At 42.1% G+C, this 15,114-nt stretch overlaps 1 protein-coding gene across 4 annotated transcripts in view; it reads left to right on the top strand.

Moving 5' to 3' along the window:
- The first annotated feature begins 2,834 nt into the window (after positions 1-2,834).
- The window catches only part of MFN1 (mitofusin 1), a 48,599-nt gene continuing 36,319 nt past the window's right edge, over positions 2,835-15,114 (top strand). Inside the window, exons 1-3 of one of the 4 annotated variants that reach the window (XM_023184806.1) lie at positions 2,835-3,409; positions 8,830-8,948; positions 11,843-11,978. In XM_023184806.1, coding sequence (XP_023040574.1) covers positions 8,837-8,948; positions 11,843-11,978 — 248 coding nt within the window. In that variant the 5' untranslated portion in view covers positions 2,835-3,409; positions 8,830-8,836. Of the gene's footprint in view, positions 3,410-7,651; positions 7,772-7,997; positions 8,949-11,842; positions 11,979-15,114 lie in introns of those variants that run through there. The other 3 variants (XM_023184804.3, XM_023184805.1, XM_023184803.3) reach the window with 3 other exon arrangements.

Genomic DNA, 15,114 nt, shown 5'->3' with positions numbered 1-15,114 from the left:
ACGGAGCCTCCCTCTGTCGCCCAGGCTAGAATGCAGTGACGTGATCTCGGCTCACTGCAACCTCCGCCTCCCGGGTTTAAGCAATTCTCCTGCCTCAGCCTCCCGAGTAGCTGGGATTACAGGCACCTACCACCACACCCAGCTAATTTGTGTAATTTTAGTAGGGATGGGGTTTCACCATCTTGGCCAGGCTGGTCTTGAACTCCTGACCTTGTGATCCACCCACCTCGGCCTCCCAAACTGCTGAGATTACAGGCGTGAGCCACCGTGCCCAGCCAGTCTTTTAACTTAATGAACTTCAGAAGAACAAACCTACCTAAAAAAATTAACACTCCTACTTTTGTTGTTGTTGTTTTTAACTTCAGAGACAGACATTTTCACTGTATTCTTGTGACTTGCACCACAATTCAAGTCTGAGATTACATGAACACTTCAGTAGAAGGTTCTGGGCAGCAGTGAACAGTAGTGACAGGTCATTATTGTTTTTCTTGCTGTTTTAAATCTTCATCTTACAATGAGTTACTTTGAAATTCCAAAACATTTCCCTGAAATTGAAAATGGTGGGTCACTAAAAAGCCTCTTCCTGCTTGTAAATTTGCCAGTTTTACCATTTTAAATCACCTTTCTTACGTTTCTCTGAATTGCATATTATTTGTCAATTTCATAGTTTCTCTAATCCATTGTTTGCTGAATTGTTGCAGGCTCTCTTTTTTTTTTTTTTAATAGACTAGCACTAATCCTAATTTTTTTTTTTTTTTTGAGATGGAGTCTCGCTCTGCCGCCCAGACTGGAGTGCAGTGGCCGGATCTTAGCTCACTGCAAGCTCCGCCTCCCGGGATTACGCCATTCTCCTGCTTCAGCCTCCTGAGTAGCTGGGACTACAGGCGCCCGCCACCTCGCCCGGCTAGTTTTTTTTTTTTTTTTTTTTTGTATTTTTAGTAGAGACAGGGTTTCACCGTGTTGGCCAGGATGGTCTCGATCTCCTGACCTCGTGATCCGCCCGTCTCGGCCTCCCAAAGTGCTGGGATTACAGGCTTGAGCCACCGCGCCCGGCCTAATCCTAATCCTTAAATCTGATTTACAAAGCATTGAATTACTTAATCCTGGCACTTTTCCACTTTTCTTGTACGTCTTACTACCTTTTACAAGAGACTTAGTATATTTTCCAAGCTGCTGTGTTAATTTTTTAATGGAATTTTAATGCCTAAAAAGACCATATGTTGGCTGGGTGCGATGGCTCACGCCTATAATCTCAGCACCTTGGGAGGTGGAGGTGGACGGATCACCTGAGGTCAGGAGTTCGAGACCAGCCTGGCCAACATGGTGAAACCCGTTCTCTACTAAAAAAAACGACAACAAAATTTAACTTGGTTTCCAGATGAGGAAACAGATTCTTAAAAGGACAAACATCTCTCCAAGGTCATGGGGTGAGCAAGAACTTGGAAACTCTGATTCCCAGTTTCTGACTCCCTGTTCAATTTCTATCAACTGGCCGAAAGGACTACAGGATAGACTTATACAGATCTAGTGGGTTGTTCGCCAGGCGTGGTGGTTAGCACCTGTAATGCCAGCTACTTGGGAGGCTGAGACAGGAGAATTGCTTGAACCCAGGAGGCAGAGTTTGCAGTGAGCCAAGATCGTGCCATTGCATGGGTGACAAGGGTGAAACTCTGTCTCAAAAGAAAAAAACAAAAACATATGTTATATAAATTTGAAAGAGCTAATAAAAATCAAATGGCCACAATCTTCTTGGGAAGTAGATTGGCTTACCAAAATATCAATATTCATTAAAAATTTAAGTGAGGTTGGATGCACACGGTGGCTCACGCCTGTAATCTCAGCACTTTAGAAGTCCAAGGTGGGTGGATCACGAGGTCAGGAGTTCAAGACCAGCCTGGCCAAGATGGTGAAACCCTGTCTCTACTAAAAATACAAAAATTAGCTGGGCATGGTGGTGGGCGCCTGTAATCCCAGCTACTCGGGAGGCTGAGGCAGAGAATTGCTTGAACCCTGAGGCAGAGGTTGAAGTGAGCCGAGATTGCACCACTGCACTCCAGCCTGGGTGACAGAGCGAGACTCCGTCTCTGAAAAAAAAAAAAGAATTTAAGTGAAAATAAATACTTAAGATCAACTGTTAAACCCAGTGGAGAAGCCAATTGTTTTAGTCAGGTATATCATACAATTAACAGTTTCATCCCAATAAATAAAACAAATTTTGGGGCGGGGCACGGTGGCTCAAGCCTGTAATCCCAGCACTTTGGGAGGCCGAGACAGGCAGATCACGAGGTCAGGAGATCGAGACCATCCTGGCCAAAACGGTGAAACCCCGTCTCTACTAAAAAATACAAAAAACTAGCCGGGCGAGGTGGCGGGCGCCTGTAGTCCCAGCTACTGGGGAGGCTGAGGCAGGAGAATGGCGTAAACCCGGGAGGCGGAGCTTGCAGTGAGCTGAGATCCGGCCACTGCACTCCAACCTGGGCGACAGAGCAAGACTCCGTCTCAAAAAAAAAATTAGGATTATAATATATATTCCCTTGCTTATAACTTTTAACCTCAGTACTGGTGACTAAAGATAGAGTGTCAGAAGAGAATTTTTATTATGGCACTGAGTTTATGGGATTACATATATTCCTTATGTTAATTTGGCTTTCCATAAATTAATCTTGTAAGACAACATTCACATCTAAGAAATGGTGTACATTCATGGTTTAAAACAAATTCGCAAAGCTAGAAGTTTTCACATAGTTTACCTGTTTATAACTTTATATAAAGTTATACATCCCATTTGTAAGTTTAAAAACTAAGATTTTAAGACTATTAGAGTTGTTAGGAATTTACTTTGTACTAGTGATTTGAAAAATAATTTTCTGGATAATGAATTTCCATACTAAAGCATCAGTCACCACCAATTCCTTATTAAGTTAATTCTCTTTAGTAACTTTGGTGCTAAAGTGGTAGCTATCTGAACCCAAAATAAATTTGTGAAGAGTAATTTATTCATTCCAAAAAGAAATTTTCTTACATTGCTGGAAAAGAATATTGTAGTACCTACTAATCTTATTCCCATACTTTATGAAGGGTGATTATTTAGAGAGTTTTAAAAGAAATTAACAGAACATTTAAAAGTGTGTTCTTTGTTGTTTGTTTTTAAATAGGCAAATAAATCTAACCTGACATCTTTTTTCCCCTTGCTAGAAATATTGAGCTGAATGAATGACATTCCAAAAATGTAATGAATAGTACATATTTTGAATGAAAACTCAGAATTTTCTAGTTTTTAATATCTTGTCCAGGGAGTGTATCCACTACTGAAAAATCCTGCAGTTGAATTATTGATATTTTCGCCTTTACTCTTCAAAGTAAAGCTGAAATCAGAAATTGGAATCATATTCAGCAAATATAATTTCTGGTGAGTAATTTTTGTTTCTTTTTAAAGCTATTGACCTGCTGTTCTGGATTTTGGTTGGCTAAAATTGCAGCATACAGAATTCCCATGTTTCCTGCCTACCCTGTTCATTTGTGGTTATGTCCACAATGGCATTATTTGTCTTTTTCTGTTTTTCTTTTTCTTTTATAAGAGAGGCCCAGGCAGATCTCAAACTCCTGGGCTCAAGCAATCCACCTGCCTCAGCCTCCCAAAGTGCTGGGATTACAGTCATAAGCCACCACTCCCGGCCTTATTCATCTTTTTTTAAATACATATTTCTGAAATTATATTCTATGGCTGATTACTGCTTTCTTTACAACTCATCTTATTTGGGTTTTCAGAAAGTTTCAAAAGATTATTTTCCCAACTAACAAGGTAAGTTGCCGTGAACTAAACGTGTCCCCCTCAAAATTCACATGTTCAAATGCTAATCCCCAATGTGATGGTATTAGAAGATGGGGCCTTTGGTATATGATTAGGTCATGAAAGTGGAGCCCTCACAAATGGGATTAGTGCCCTTATAAAAGGGACCCCAGAGAGCGCTCACCCTTTTTCCATGTGAGGATACAATGAGAAGTCAGTCTGCAACCTGGTTAGAGAGCCTCACCAGAACCTAACCATACTAGCACCTTGATCGCGGACTTCCAGCCTCCAGAACTGTGAGAAATTTCTATTGTTTATAAGCCACTCAGTCTATGGTACATTGTTATAGTAGCCTATATTGACTAAGATAGAGTAGATTTGTTTTGATTCTTCCTTCCATCTGTTCTCCAAACTCTTAAAATAAGTTATTCCCTTCATGCCATACCCACATCACTTCCTTGTCTACCCTGCAGATATTTTATATATACCTGCCTGGCATCAGTTTGTGCTGAATTTGTAAATTTTGAATGTGTCTATTTTAGATTTTAAGGAGAACATTATGGCACAGATCTTAATAACTTCTTTATGGTTACAATATTCTGGTTAAATTCCTTAATGGCATTCATCCAATGTTGGTGAGCAACTAAGATGCTGAAGTAGAAGGACCTAACCTAGAATGACACAATGTTAGATCTGTGATGAACCTTAGAGATACAGTCTAGACTCATAAAGTGAAAAACATATAAAAATAATTGTGTCTGGGTGTGGGGGCTCACTCCTATAATCCCAGCTCTTTGGGAGGCCAAGGCAGGAGGATCGCCTGAGGCCAGCCTGGGCAACATAGTGAGATCCCAACTATACAAAAATTTAAAATAAAGTTAGCCAGGCATGGTGGTGTGTGCCTGTAGTCCCACCTACTTGGGAGGCTGAGGTGAGAGGATTGCTTAAGCTCAGGAGTTCAAGGCTGCAGTGAGCTATTATTGATCGTGCCACCGCACTTCAGCCTGGGCAGACAGAGTGAGATCCTGTCTCTAATAATAATAATAATAATTGTATATGGTATGTAGTTTTTACTTTCATGGTTGTAAATTCTGTGGTATAAAATTTCATTGGCACAATACTTTGATTCATGAATATTTTTACTTAGGAAAAAATTAACTTTTTTTTTTTGTTTTTGAGACAGAGTCTCGCTCTGTCCTCCAGGCTGGAGTGCAGTGGTGCGATCTCGGCTCACTGCAAGCTCTGCCTCCCAGGTTCACGCCATTCTCCTGCCTCAGCCTCCTGAGTAGCTGGGACTGCAGGTGCCTGCCACCACGCCCAGCTAATGTAGGAAAAAATCAACTTTGTAAGAAAAACAAATTGCTGAAAAATATGAAGTAAATAATAATAGTCATACATGGATATGGAAAACATTGGGTAGATGATACATGAATGACTGAAATTGGAGAATATAGAATTCCAGATTAAACTTATTTATATTTGAGAAAAATGATCTTCTAACATCATTAGTCAAATGCTTTTTAAGGTAGAATGAACATGACAAACTCCCAACCACTCTTCAAAGAATTTTCTTTAAAGTTAAAATGTGCCCTGTGTTTTTCAATGGAATGTTATGCCAAACACTTAGAGAAAAATAACATATTAAAAAATAAAGGACAAAAGCATATGACTCTGATTTGTAATCCCTGTTCAGTAGCTATAAATTGTGTGACTATGATCACGAACAGTAGATGTAATGTTACTAAGTTTTTCTTAAATAGTCCATGGGTTCTGCAACTCCTTAAAACAAGCTTGTCCAATCCACGGCCCAACACAAATTTGTAAACTTTCTTAAAACGTTGTGAGATTTATTTGCAATTTGTTTTGTTTTGAAGCTCATCAGCTATCGTTAGTGTATTTTATGTGTGACACAAGACACTACTTCTTCCAATGTGGCCCAGGGAAGCCAAAAGATTGGACACCCCCTTCCTTAAAAAAAAAAATTTTTTTTTTTTTTGACCTTAAAATCTTATATTTTACGGGTTGGGCGCGGTGGCTCATGCCTGTAATTCCAGCACTTTGGGAGGCCGAGGCAGGTGGATTACCTGAGGTCAGGAGTTCAAGACCAGCCCGGCCAACACAGTGAAACCCTGTCTCTACAAAAATAAAAAAATTAGCCAAGCATTGGTGGGGGATGTCTGTAATCCCAGCTACTCGGGAGGTGTGGTGGATGCCTGTAATCCCAGCTACTCGGGAGGCTGAGGCAGGAGAATCGCTTGAATCTGGGAGGTGGGGGTTGCAGTGAGCCGAGATCACGCCATTGCACTCCAGCCTGGGCGACTGAGCGGGATTTCTCAAAAAAAAAAAAAAACTATTTTACTATGTTTCTATTTAACCAACAGCAGCTATGGAATATCTACCAGCAAGCCAAGTGCTCAAGGATATAAACTATGGTTCTTGACCTCAAAGAGATTTACCATATAATGCAGGAAACTGTCGCCTTTCTGAACTACAAGTCCGTTAAATATCAAATTGACTTTCATGTATCTAAGTATTTGCTTTATGTATAACGCTACCTATCATACACATTTTTGTAAGTTTTTTATATACTTGTGATTCAGTACTTCCAAAATATATGCAGAATGACTAAAGTTTATACTCCCATCAGCAAGATCATGTTTCCTCACAGGCTTACCAACAATATCATACAATTTTTAAATATCCTGTAAATCTTAAGGGTATAAAGTAGTACATTATTATTGTTTAAATTTGCATAATCTGATTACTAACAAGGTTGAGACTATTTTAATATGCTTATTAGTCATTTTCACTCTCATTTTGTGAAATGCTTCTCCCTATCCTTTGCTTTTCTGTTGGGTTTTCTGCTCTATTTTCTGAAGTTCTTTTTATTCATTCATTCATTCATTCATTCATTCATTCATTCATTTATTTATTTATTTATTGAGACGGAGTCTCACTCTGTCCTCCAGGCTGCAGTGCAGTGACACAATCTCGGCTCACTGCAAGCTCCGCCTCCCGGGTTCACGCCATTCTCCTGCCTCAGCCTCCCAAGTAGCTGGGACAATAGGCGCCTGCCACCACGCCCAGCTAATTTTTTATGTTTTTAGTGGAGACGGCGTTTCACCGTGTTAGCCAGGATGGTCTTGATATCCTGACCTTGTGATCCACCCGCCTTGGCCTCCTAAAGTGCTGGGATTACAGGCGTGAGCCATCCCGCCCGGCCTGGAAAGCTTTTAAGCTCCGAAAGTGATATGATCTGGATTTTTCTTTTCTTTTTCTTTCTTTCTTTCTTTTTTTTTTTTTAATTTGGAGACAATGTCTCGCTCTGTTGCCCAGGCTGGAGTGCAGTGGCACGATAAATCACAGTTCGCTGCAGCCCCGGGCCCAAACAATCCCCCCACCTCAGCCTCTGAAGTTGCTGGGACCACAGGTGTGTGCCACCACGCCTCGCTAGGTTTTTAAATTTTTTTTTTAATTTTTAATTTTTTTATTTTGTAGAGACAGGGAGGAGGAAGCGGCAGGGTGGGGCTCCCTATGTTGCCCAGGCTGGTCTCGAACTCCTGGTCTTAAGAAATATCCCACAAGAAACATCCCACCCCTTCGGTCTCCCAAAGTGTCAGGATTACAGGCGTCAGCCACTGCCATCTTTGGAAGCTAGCTAAGCCTAGGCTGGGCAGAGACTTAGACACTTTGAGGGGAGAAGGCAGGGTGAGAAGTTGGAAGGGGGAACGGAAAGCCACTCTCCTGGTAGCAGTCCCTGCCCACAACAAACCTTGCCTTCTGCCCTTAAGGAAAATGGCGCCTGGCATAGATGCGCTTCCGGCCACGGAGCCAAACAGAACAGAGGAGGCAAGAGGCCGGAAGTGACCGCCCTTTGCCACTCCCCCTGCCTCCTCTCCGCCTTTAACTTCTCGGGAAGATGAGGCAGTTTGGGATCAGTGGCCGAGTTGCTGTTGCCGGGTGATAGTTGGAGCGGAGACAGTGAGTGCCGGCTGCCTCGACAGCTAGCACGTTTGCGACGCTCGGAGTGACCTTCGAGCGACTGGGGACAGAGGGCGGGAGTCGTGCATGCAGCGTTCTGTGACGAGGCGCCGCCCGCCGTGGTCCTGTGGGAAAGGAGAGAGCGAACCGTCAGGCGAGCGGGGCTGGCGGCCGAGTCGAGCCCACGGAGCCCACGAGGCCGAGCTCGGGGGTGGGAGTAGGGGATCCGGACCTGGACTGGCGCGCGCGGGTCTGGGGTGGGCTCTGGCCCCGACCACTGCGCCCGGTGTGGGAAGGCGGGAGGCTTTTACTAAGGCAGGTGTTCACACCGGCCGGACCGGGGCGTTGCCCCCACCCGGCTTTTCCCACGCAGCTCCCTCGCGCGGTCATTTCTGGACTCTGGAAGGATCCGCCTTCTTTATGGCCACTGTTCCTTTCCATGTGCACACCGGGATTAGACCGTGATTGTCTTTGGTGTCTTTTTCTTGAGAAACCACCTATGTTTCTTAGACTGATGTTCCTTGAAGTTTCTGATACTTTGGCTGGAAGCGTTAATGCCCTCTTTAAGCCTTACCTCCTCATTTGTAGTGATGAACTCCGTCTTTCTAAATGTCAGCCTCACGTTGTGGTCTTAGAATTTTATTTCCTCACTCTGCATATCCACCCCTACTCACCTAGAGCTTCAGGTTGAGAAACTTAGTAACTTCGTTATTGTTTGTGAACTTGGCTTCCTTTCACTAACCCTATTCCCTGATGTACTTTATAGTCACATGCAGTGACAAACTTAGTCACAATTAGTTTCATCTTCACCAAAGGGAAATTGAGTCGAAATTGCAACCAAGATTTTGGCTAATAGATTTTCACTTATTTTAGTGAAATATCATTCAAAAGTCATCTCTAATTGTCTGACTAGAACACTCTCAAAAAAGAATTACCTAAAAACATTTTGCCAGCATAATTTATTTCATTGGGGAGTTGATGACTGTCACTGGTGTGTCATCAGTTTGCATGTCTATCATCCACTTTAGTTTGTGCTTTTCTAACTTTATCTCCCCTAGTAGCATAATGGCAGAAACTGTTTCTCCACTGAAGCACTTTGTGCTGGCTAAGAAGGCGATTACTGCAATCTTTGACCAGTTACTGGAGTTTGTTACTGAAGGATCACATTTTGTTGAAGGTTAGTTCTTCTTAAGTTCTTAAAGTAATTACTGTTGAAAATATATAAAAGTGCGTATTCTTTCAACATTAGTTATTGAACACATATAGGGCATTGTACTGTATACTATGAGAAGTACCATAATGAGTAAAACCCATTTCTACCCTCCAGAAGGGGAAAATTAAATGGTATTAATAACAACTAAGAACTTTAGTATATTAATAGCTCATTTAATTTTCATCACCACTAGGTGATGAAATAGCTATATTAATAGTTCATTTAATTTTCATCACCACCATCTTTCATTTTAAAGGTGAAGAAACCAAATCAAAGAAAAGTTAAACAGCTTGCCCAAGGTCACACAGCTAATAAGTGCCCAGACAAAAAATCAGGCAGTCCACATTTAACCATTATACTTGTCTCCTCCCCAACTTAGCAGTTAAACCAAGACCTCAGGCATATCTCATTCTCTCAAATGAGGCTGAGTTGCAGTGGAAATGGGCAAAAGGCGTTTCGTAACTGTTGAAACAAAGGTGATGAGGAATGTCTTACTAGGGAGTACTTTTTTTTTTTTTTTTTTGAGACAAAGTCTTGCTTTCTTGCCCAGGCTGGAGTGCAGTGGCGTGACCTCGGTTCACTGCAGCCTCCACCTCCTGGGTTCAAGCGATTCTTCTCCCTCAGCCTCCAGACTAAATGGGACTACAGGCACGTGCCACCATGCCCAGCTAATTTTTGTATTTTTAGTAGAGATGGGGTTTCACCATGTTGGCCAGGCTGGTCTCGAACTTCTGACCTCGTGATCCTCCCACGTCGGCCTCCCAAAGTGCTGGGATTACAGGTGTGAGCCACCGTGCCTGGCCGGGAATACGTCTTTGAAGATAACTTGAAATTTTTTGCTGATTCTTAAGATTATGTACCTCTCAGCCGGGCACCCTGGCTCACACCTGTAATCCCAGCACTTTGGGAGGCCAAGATGGGTGGATTACCTGAGGTTAGGAGTTCAAGACCAGGCTGAGCAACATGGTGAACCCCTGTCTCTACTAAAAATACAAAAATTAGCTCGGCATGGTGGTGGAAGCCTGTAATCAGGAGAATCGTTTGAACCTGGGAGGCAGAGGTTGCAGTGAACCGAGGTTGCGCACTGCACTCAGCCTGGGCGACAGTGAGACTCCATCTCAAAAAAAAAAAAAAAAAAGATTATGTACCTCTCAACTATACAATGGAAAGGGAGGGATTCTATAAATTTTTCCAGCAACGCTGGAAACCTTTGATAGATTGGTAGAATCAAACTTTTTTTTCATGTCTCTCCCAACTCTCTCTTACCAGATTTTGAGCTCCTTTAGGACAGGATCCTAGGACTCATTGTATTCCTAGCACCAGACTTGACACAATTCAATGCTGAATGAGAAAAAAAAAATAGTATTATAGAATCTTTGTTTCCAATTAGGAAATAATTTGAGCTGGCACAGTTGACGTTTGAAAAATATTTTCTAAAAAAATTAATAGGAAGTGAAAATGAAGTTAAATGTGTATTGTGTGTGTTGTAGATCATGCATTATGCTAGGCACTAGTGAAATGGCAGCTTTAGAATCTGAATTCAGTTTTACAGGTTTTAGAACCTCAGTAAAAATGTTGCAAAAAGCAGACAAAGCAAATAAATCAAGAAAAACATACAAGAGCAAAAATAAAATGAAAAGCAAAAATAAATGTAATGATACTTAAACAAGTCTGTCCATTATTCACCAAATTGCATATATTTTATTAATGCATTAAAAAAGTATGGTGAGATATGAGAAGCTTAATTGGATATGCACTGGGTATGTTTTCAGTGGCAGTGTTTGTCTCTAATTAGGATCATTCAGATAGCCAGATCAATCTTTTTTTTGTTTTTGTTTTTTGAGACGATGTCTCGCTCTGTTGCCCAGGTTGGCGTGCAGTGGCATGATCTCGGCTCACTGCAACCTCCGCCTCCCAGATTCAAGTGATTTCTAGCTAATTTTTGTATTTTTAGTAGAGGTGGTGTTTTACCATGTTGGCCAGGCTGGTCACGAACTCCTTACTTAAAGTGATCTGCCCACTTCGGCCTCCCAAAGTGCTAGGATTATAGGCGTGAGCCCCCACGCCCACATAAATCTTCATGTCTTTACCTTCAAAAAGAGGTGATAAGAATGTAAACATCAGTTTATCTCCTATTCCTGAATTATAAACAAAATTGAAATATTTTTCTACTCTTCAAACCCAGGCTTTTTTAACTACCTCCAGCCATAGAGGAGAGGTGAGGGCTGGGATGTGCAGTTAAACCCTAAACCTGATGAGAGTGAGACTGGGATATACAATCTGATGAGATGGAGTGCATTCAGGGTGGTATGGCTGTAGACGGGACACAATCTGTAATTCTCTTTCTTCTCTGTTAAATGAGCTGTTTCACCTCATCCCTGAGGGAAGCAGATAGAACGTGGTAAAGTAGCAAAGTCTTTCCTAGCTTGGAGACCTTGAACCACATCTTAATTTCTGAGGGGCTCCTATTAAACCTCACTTTTTTCTCAGTATGTGGCTCCTCTTTCTGAGTTCAAGATCTGAAGATCCATCCTGTCAGGTTGGAACAATAATAGGTCAGTGTTAGGTTCTAGTTTCTCTGTTTAGAAATGTAGTCTTGTCTCAGGGGTAGCTTGAATGTTTGAGACCTAGAAGTATGCTTTTGACTGTGCCCTTGCAACATTTAATATTCTTGAAATTCTTTCGGGTGGGATTCTTATGACCCATTGCCACGGAGTATGCACCTTTTACCAAATATTCAGATGCTGTGGGTGGCATGTTAACATAAAGCCAGAATACATACAATCTTAGGTATTCCATTATATAACTAACTTAATATTCATTTATATCACTTTTCTGATGCCATTTCAATTTCACAGCAACATACAAGAATCCAGAACTTGATCGAATAGCCACTGAGAATGATCTGGTAGAAATGCAGGGATATAAAGACAAGCTTTCCATCATTGGTGAGGTGCTATCTCGGAGACACATGAAGGTGGCATTTTTTGGCAGGTAATTATTTATTATTACTTCTAAGGTTAGTTTCCAGAAATCAGCTTTGTGTCTGATGTTTCAGCAAGTAATATTTCTCCCATCCTCCCCCAGCCCTGCAAATTTCTGCCTGTGTTGAACATTAAAGCTGTTAGCATGTGAAAGAATTTGTACATTTTACCTCCTGGTATAAAATGAAGCTTTATGAAAGTCAGTCATATTTTTACCTTTTCATGATTCTCATCTCTAAGAATTGGCTCTTAGCCAGTTTTAAGAATGGAAATACAGGTAAATGATAAGCATAATTTGTGATTTACTCTTTTAAGTTTACTTGAATATGTGAAAGTTTCAGAAGCTAGGATGAAATAACTTTTGTCAGACCTAGACAGGCCTAGAAGGAAAGAGGCTCTTGCTTACGTGTCTGAGATAACTATTTCCAAGGGCTTTCTAGAAATTCTTTCAAATCTCCTGCTTTGATTAAGACTTATCAATAAACATACTTTAGGACTGCATAAGATAAAATGTTCTCAGGAGAGTTCTTGCCCAGTAATGGCATCTCCACCAATGAACTGACAATAGCTGGCATTGAACCTCTGGAACCAAAGAACTCTGTTTCTAGGCAGCTTATGTAAATCTCTTTTTGCTGATAAAAAAAACTCCTCTTACCCTCACTGAATGCACTGGTATGCCATTCCATGCATTCCAGATTATAATCCTTATTTTTGATTCCCAAGTAAACTCAGCATTTTTTTTTTTTTTTTTTTTCTGACATGGAGTCTCGCTGTGTCGCCCAGGCTGGAATGCAATGGCACAATCTTGGCTTGCTGCAACCTCCACATCCCGGGTTCAAGCGATTCTCCTGCCTCAGCCTCCCGAGTACTGGGATTACAGGCGTGCGCCACCATACCTGGCTAATTTTTGTATTTTTAGTAGAGATAGGGTTTCACTGTGTTGGCCAGGCTAGTCTTGAACTCCTGACCTCAGGTGATCCACCCGCCTTGGCCTCACAGATTGTTGGAATTGCAGGCGTGAGCCACTGCATCCAGCCTAATTTTTTTTGTTTGTTTTGTTTTGTTTTTTGAGGCAGAGTCTCACTCTTGCCGGGTTGGAGTGCAGTGACACCATCTTGGCTCACTGCAACCTCTGCCTGCCGGGTTCAAGCAGTTCTCCTGCCTCAGCCTCCCAAGTAGCTAGGACTACGGGCGCACACTGCCACGCCTGGCTAATTTTTTTTTTTTTTTGTATTTTAGTAGAGATGGGGTTTCACCATGTTGCCCAGGCTGGTCTCAAACTCCTGAGCTCAGGCTATCCACCCACCTCAGCCTCCCAAAGTGCTAGGATTACAGGCGTGAGCCACTGCACCTGGCCCTGGCCTAATTTTTATATTTTTATTAGAGATGGGGTTTCACCATGTTGGCCAGGCTGGTCTCGAACTCCTGACCTCAAGTGAACCACTCTCCTCGGCCTCCCCAAGTGCTGAGATTACAGGTGTGAGCCACTGTGCCTGGCTAATTTAGAGGTGATTTTCTTTAGTATCTTTCTTAAGGTTGACAATTATCAGGTTCACAGGTTGTAAGGATTATGGGGGGAAGAAAAGGGCAGTGATCAGGTATGTCTTCCAGAATTTTCAACTCCTTCATTCCCAGAGGGAGAGTAGGAGGCACCATTACGTTGGTGTCACTATCCAGAGTGATAGGGTGATCTCTGCCACAGCTTATATGCAAAGACAAATGAGTAGCTCCATAATTGGTCATTCAGCTATCATGTGCTGTGTACCAACAGAGACATTTATTTACTAAACTGACTTCATTGGCCTTCTAAGCTATTTCCCATCTCAGGGCTTTTGCCTTTGCAATTCCCTATGCCTACAACTCTCTTTTCCTTGTTCTATCTATGTCTCATGCCTTCTTATTCTTCATATTTCATCTTAAATGTTACTACCTTGGATACCTTCTCTGACCAGTCTATCTAAATTATTCCTTCTCAGTTATTTTCTGTTAAAGCACCCTGTTAATGTCTTTCATCACTTTTCACAATGCTCTTATTTTATGTTTTTATTTTCTGCTTCTCCCATTTGACCATATTCTCAGGGCCTTACACAGAGTCTGGCATGAGACAGCTCCATTTAAAAAGATCCTACTTCAGATTAGGGTGGAGTAGGAAGGAAGAGCCTCCTGGGAAGGTGATGACTCAGCTGTCCTACCGAGAATGAGAAATAGGTGTAGCTTTGGATGTGAAAAAGGTCCAAAAGCTCATTTCTTGCAGAAAGCTATAAATAGAAAGGGGGAGAGAGACCACAGTGTGTTTGGAGAACTCAAGTAGTTGAATTTAAGGCGTTATGAAACTAGCAAAAGACGAGACTTTGTAAGCAAAAGTCAGATTGTAAAAGACCTTAAATTAATATATCATGCTCAGGAGTTCTGCATTCTTTTATTTTGGAAAATAGTCATGAGAGGATTGGATGTTACAATTATAACCTTAGATATAATAGGGAGAATGAATTAAATGAGAACAGGAGGTAGGAGGCAGTTGTAGTATTGTTACCAGAAAGGGGTCCTGATCCTAACCCCAAGAGAGGGTTCTTGGACCTTGTGCAAGAAAGAATTCCGGGTGGGTTCCATAAAGTGAAAGCAAGTTTATTAAGAAATTAAAGGAATAAAGAATGGCTCCTGCATAGGCAGATCAGCCCCAAGAGCTGCTGCTTTGCTATTTTTATGGTTATTTCTTGATTGTATGCCAAACAAAGGGTGGATTATTCATGAGTTTTCCAGGTAAGGGGTGGCAATTCCCAGAACTGAGGGTTGGTACCTGTCCCCCTCTGTTTCTTTTTTCGGGAGATAGTTTCGCTCTTGTCACCCAGGCTGGAGTGCAATGGCATGAGGCATGATCTTGGCTCACTGCAACCTCTGTCTCTCAGGTTCAAGTGATTCTCCTGCCTCAGCCTCCCTATTAGTAGCTGGGTTTACAGGAGTGTGCCACCACGCCCAGCTAAATTTTGTATTATTGGTAGAGATGGGTTTCACCATGTTGGCCAGCCTGGTCTCGAACTCCTGACCTCGGGCCATCCACCCACCTCGGTCTCCCAAAGTTCTGGGATTACAGGTGTGAACCACCATGCCCGGCCGGTACCTCCCCTTTTTAGCCCATATATCCATCC

Source organism: Piliocolobus tephrosceles, chromosome 2 (genome assembly GCF_002776525.5).
Source record: "Piliocolobus tephrosceles isolate RC106 chromosome 2, ASM277652v3, whole genome shotgun sequence".
Classification (NCBI taxonomy): domain Eukaryota; kingdom Metazoa; phylum Chordata; class Mammalia; order Primates; family Cercopithecidae; genus Piliocolobus; species Piliocolobus tephrosceles.
Note: the sequence above shows the minus strand (reverse complement) of the source record. Positions and strands in the feature narration are given on the sequence as shown.